General features: G+C 49.6%; 1 protein-coding gene across 2 annotated transcripts in view; it reads right to left on the bottom strand.

Moving 5' to 3' along the window:
• Positions 1-4,100, bottom strand: part of ADHFE1 (alcohol dehydrogenase iron containing 1) — a 34,241-nt gene extending 30,141 nt beyond the window's left edge. The window contains exon 1 of one of the 2 annotated variants that reach the window (XM_007448478.1): positions 4,031-4,100. In XM_007448478.1, coding sequence (XP_007448540.1) covers positions 4,031-4,086 — 56 coding nt within the window. In that variant the 5' untranslated portion in view covers positions 4,087-4,100. The remainder of the gene's footprint in view (positions 1-4,030) is intronic. The other variant, XM_007448479.1, reaches the window with a different exon arrangement.

Here is a 4,100-nt window from a genome sequence, read left to right as displayed (position 1 = left end):
ACTGAAAAAAAAAAAAAAAAAAAAAAAGAAAAATCCCCCTCCCCCTAAATCTGATCCATCAGTAGGAAAATGTTGACTTCCGCATATTATATCAACCATCATCCAACAACTTCCTCTTGTCCCCCCCGCCCTTTCCCACTGTTCCCCCTGGCCTCCCCCCTTCCCTTCAGCCGACTACACCTGCTATCTCCAATTTCTCTTCTCCCAGTCTCTCTGGAACATCTTCCAATGAGCCTTTGCCCCATGTCTCCACTGACAAACTTACCAGGTCCCTAAGGCCCTCCCCCTGGTGCTAATACACTCAGTTCTCAGTTCAGACCTGTCATTTGCATCCTCCCATTCACTCCCTCCTCCCTGGAAATACTTTCTTCCCTTGGTTTCCAGGACACAATTCCCTGGTTTTCTTCTTACTGCACTGGCTGCTCCTGGCCTAGTTTCTTTTCATGCTCTTGACTCTAAATGCTGGAGGGTCCCAGCGTTCAGCCCGTAGATCCTTCTCTTTTCTTTCCACACTCACTCACTCCCTGAGTGACCTCACCTGGTCCCGTGGCCTTGATCACCTTCTATGTTGATGACTCCCACTTTACTCTTTCTGTTTAGACCTCTCTCCTGAACTCCAGAATCAACTTCCTACTCGACATCGTCACTTGAATGTCTGTTAGGCATCTCACATTTTCCCTAAGACTCCTGGTCTTCCCCTCAAAGCCTCTTCCTTATCCCAGCTTAATGACAACTTCAACTTTGGTTGTTTAGGCCAAAAACCTTAGGGTCATCCTTGGCCACCCCGACATGCCCACCGTGTCTCTGGCCTCATCTCCTTCTCGCTCAGTCTGATCCAGACACCTTGTCCTGGAACCATGCCAGGCATGCTCCACCTCCAGATACAGCCCCAGAGAGCCACGTGGTTTGCGCCCCCCTTTCACTGGTCCTTCTGTAACAGTTACTTCCCCGGTGAGTGTGCTGAGCTGAGCCCAAAAGCTGTTCCGGTCCTAATCCCTGGACCCTGTCAATATTACTTTGTGTGGCAAGAGGGACTCTGCAGATGTGTTAAGGATCTTGAGATGGAGAGATTATCCTGGATTATCTGAGTGGGCCCTAAAGGTAATCACAGTGTCCTTCTAAGAAAGAGGCAGAGGGAGATTTGACACAGAAGAAGGCAACGTGACCGCTGAAGCGAGATGCGACGTTGCTGGCTGTGAAGATGGAGGAAGGGGCCACCAGCAAAGGAATGCAGGCGCTGCAGCTCTAGAAGTTGTTAAAAGCAAGATTATGGACTCTGCCCTAGAGCCTCTGAAGGGAATGTGGCCCTGCCGACACCTTGATTTGGGCCCAGGAAAACTGATTTTGCACTTCTGAACTTCAGAACTGTAAGATAATAAATGTGTGTTGTTTTAAGCCACTAAGTTCATGGTAATTGGCTACAGCAGCCACAGGAAACTGTAAGTAGTTGAGGTTTTCTCTGTCTTTAAAATTGCATCCTCTCCTCCAACACCCCATCCCCCTTGGCTTTCTCTTTCTCTTTAGTACCTATAGCTGTATCAAATATACTCTAAGTTTTACTTACTAGTTTATTATTTATTATCTGCCCTGCCTGACCCCCCCCCCCCCCCCCCCCCCCCCCCCCCCCCCCCCCACTAAGTCCCACGGATGTTAGGCTGCTTGGTTCCCTGTGGTACCCTGGGGATGAGAGCACTGCAAACTGTCCTTCCCTCCTTCCCTTCCTTCCTCTCACCTCTTTGGTCACCCCTCCTATCCTTTAATGCTGGTTCCTTTTCCAGCAGTCAGAGTGCAAATCATGTGCAAATCCAAGTGCCTAAAGAGGCCAGCAGGTAATGGAAATGAGGCCAGAGCAGCTGGCTGTCAGCACAGCTGCTGTGTGTGTGGACTGAGTGGTGGGCCGCCCTGGGGTGGAGGGAGTTGTCTCTCAGGAAGCTGGAGTGCTGCCCTGTCCAAAGCAGGTGGGCACAGCTTCACCTCAGCTCTGGCAGACTTTCCCTGGGCAAAATGTGGGCCCAATGATACCATTTTCCTATTTTCCAAGATTTTTACCTGCAATCTCTCACTTTCTACATGGGATTAAAAAAAAAAAAAATGCAAAGAACAAAGCACCACACAGTGCTGCTCCGCAGGACTCCATCCTCAGCCCTTTTCTTCTAGGAATACAGTTTGTCAAGGCCTTTGCTTCTACGTCCATTGTGTCAACTGCCCTCTATATATGGGTGTGTTTCCAACCTGCTCCTGAGCTCCAGAACAGTGTATTCAATTACCTGCTCGGGGTCTTCACCTGGATGTGCGTGAGGCATGTCCAACTCAAAATGATTATCATCTTCCTCCTAAAGTTTACAGTCCCTATGTTGGTAAATGGCCCCACTGTTTACCGATGCCCCAGCCAGAAACCTCCACTTCTGTCTCACTAATCAGATACAAAATCCTGCTGATTCCAACCAATTTTTCTTATATCTACCCTCTTGTACCAGCTGCCACTCCTTGGTGCCTTTTAGCTGGAGCCTGACAATTACCTCCAGTCTTTCCTCTCCACTGCCACCAGAAAGCTTCAGCTTAATTCTAATCATGCCACCCTCCTTTGCATGCAGCTATTCCAAAAACACGTGCTACATGACATTGGTTCCAAGGGATATGAATGGGGTTGCTTGATAAAGAGTTCTGTGATGACACAGGTTTAGAACAAAGAATTTAAATACAGCTAAATTTTTGTTTCTTTTCTTCCCTGCAGGAGTTCTCAGTGCTCTTCGTGAGCTGACATATATCCTGACTCTCCATAGGGTGATGCAGCAGTTGGTTAGTTTCCCAAACTTATCTGGCCATGGGATTCTTTTTTCATGGGGCATCTCAAAGAGTATGTTTCACAGTGAGGACTATTGCTTCAACAGCTTTCTATTATCTACAGGACGCAATTAAAATTCCTTAGCATAGGACTGAGAACAAGGACAGTGAAGCCAGAACACCTGGGTCCAGATTATGGGTGTGCCACTTGCTTAGTGTATGACACTGGGCAAATTATTTTTTCTCCATGCCTTTATTTTTTTATCTGTAATAGGATAATAATTCAGCTTGGCATAGCGTTGTCGTAAGGATTAGAGTTATTATTAGTGATACACGTAAAGTGTGTAGGACGGCGCCCTGTGCTTGGTAAGTGCCCAGTAAATTTGGCTGTTTTCTAATTCATGGTCTTTCGCCATCTGTTTTTTCTTTCCTCACGTCCTCCTATCATGGTAGGTCCAGTCTTTAGCTACTTTTAGATCCTGGAACTACGGCTTTTGCCTCTGGTGTTGCTCTTCCCTTTGCCTGAAATTCCTCTCTAGTCCCCTCCTTTCCCCCGATTTATCTCCACCTGTCAGCTCATTTTTTCCCCATGTGTTCCCAGGCGGACTTGTGCACGTGCACATTCAACAAGTATTTATCAAGCAGCTACTATGTACCTGGCATTTCTGGAGGGCGAGTCAGACGTGTCATAACGTTTAATACCCTGCCTGCCCTGTACATGCCAGGGAGTCAAGCTCCTGGTGATTTCTCTCATCCCTCTCTCTTCTACACCCTCTGTCCGCTGCATTCTGCAGAGGCCCGTTTCACTCCTGTCCGCTCATGCAATTCCCTGCTAGACTTTGCTGCATCCCCAGCACCTAGAATAGTTTTGGGCACATTACATACACCCGATACGTATGTGTCGATTGGATACATGCATTTCTCTGGGTCACTGTTCCAAGCTCTCCGCTGCCTGCGTAGATCTGGGACCAGGCGCTCTCCTCTCTGGGCCTTACTTTCCTAAACCGCAGATCAGGCAGAGGAAAAGCAGCCTCATCGCGCCGCGCTTGGCCGTTTGGCTGCTTGGCTGCTTGGCACACAGACAGCGCCGTCCAGGCCGCCGCGCACTGCGGTACCCGGTCCCCAACTTCTCGAAAGTGACACGAGGAAGAACGTGCCGGCCCGGGCGAGTTGCTCCCCGGGGGCTGCGTGGGCTCGGCCGCACCCTCCGATCCCCTGCCCGCCAGCCCGCGCCGCCCGCACTCACGCTGCGCGTTGCAGTTGCCTCAGCAAGTGCGCTACCCTGTCGCGAGGAGCGGCCATGGCTGCGCTGAGTG

The sequence above is a fragment of the Lipotes vexillifer genome, unplaced genomic scaffold (assembly GCF_000442215.2).
Source record: "Lipotes vexillifer unplaced genomic scaffold, Lipotes_vexillifer_v1.1 scaffold815, whole genome shotgun sequence".
Taxonomy (NCBI): domain Eukaryota; kingdom Metazoa; phylum Chordata; class Mammalia; order Artiodactyla; family Lipotidae; genus Lipotes; species Lipotes vexillifer.
Note: the sequence above shows the minus strand (reverse complement) of the source record. Positions and strands in the feature narration are given on the sequence as shown.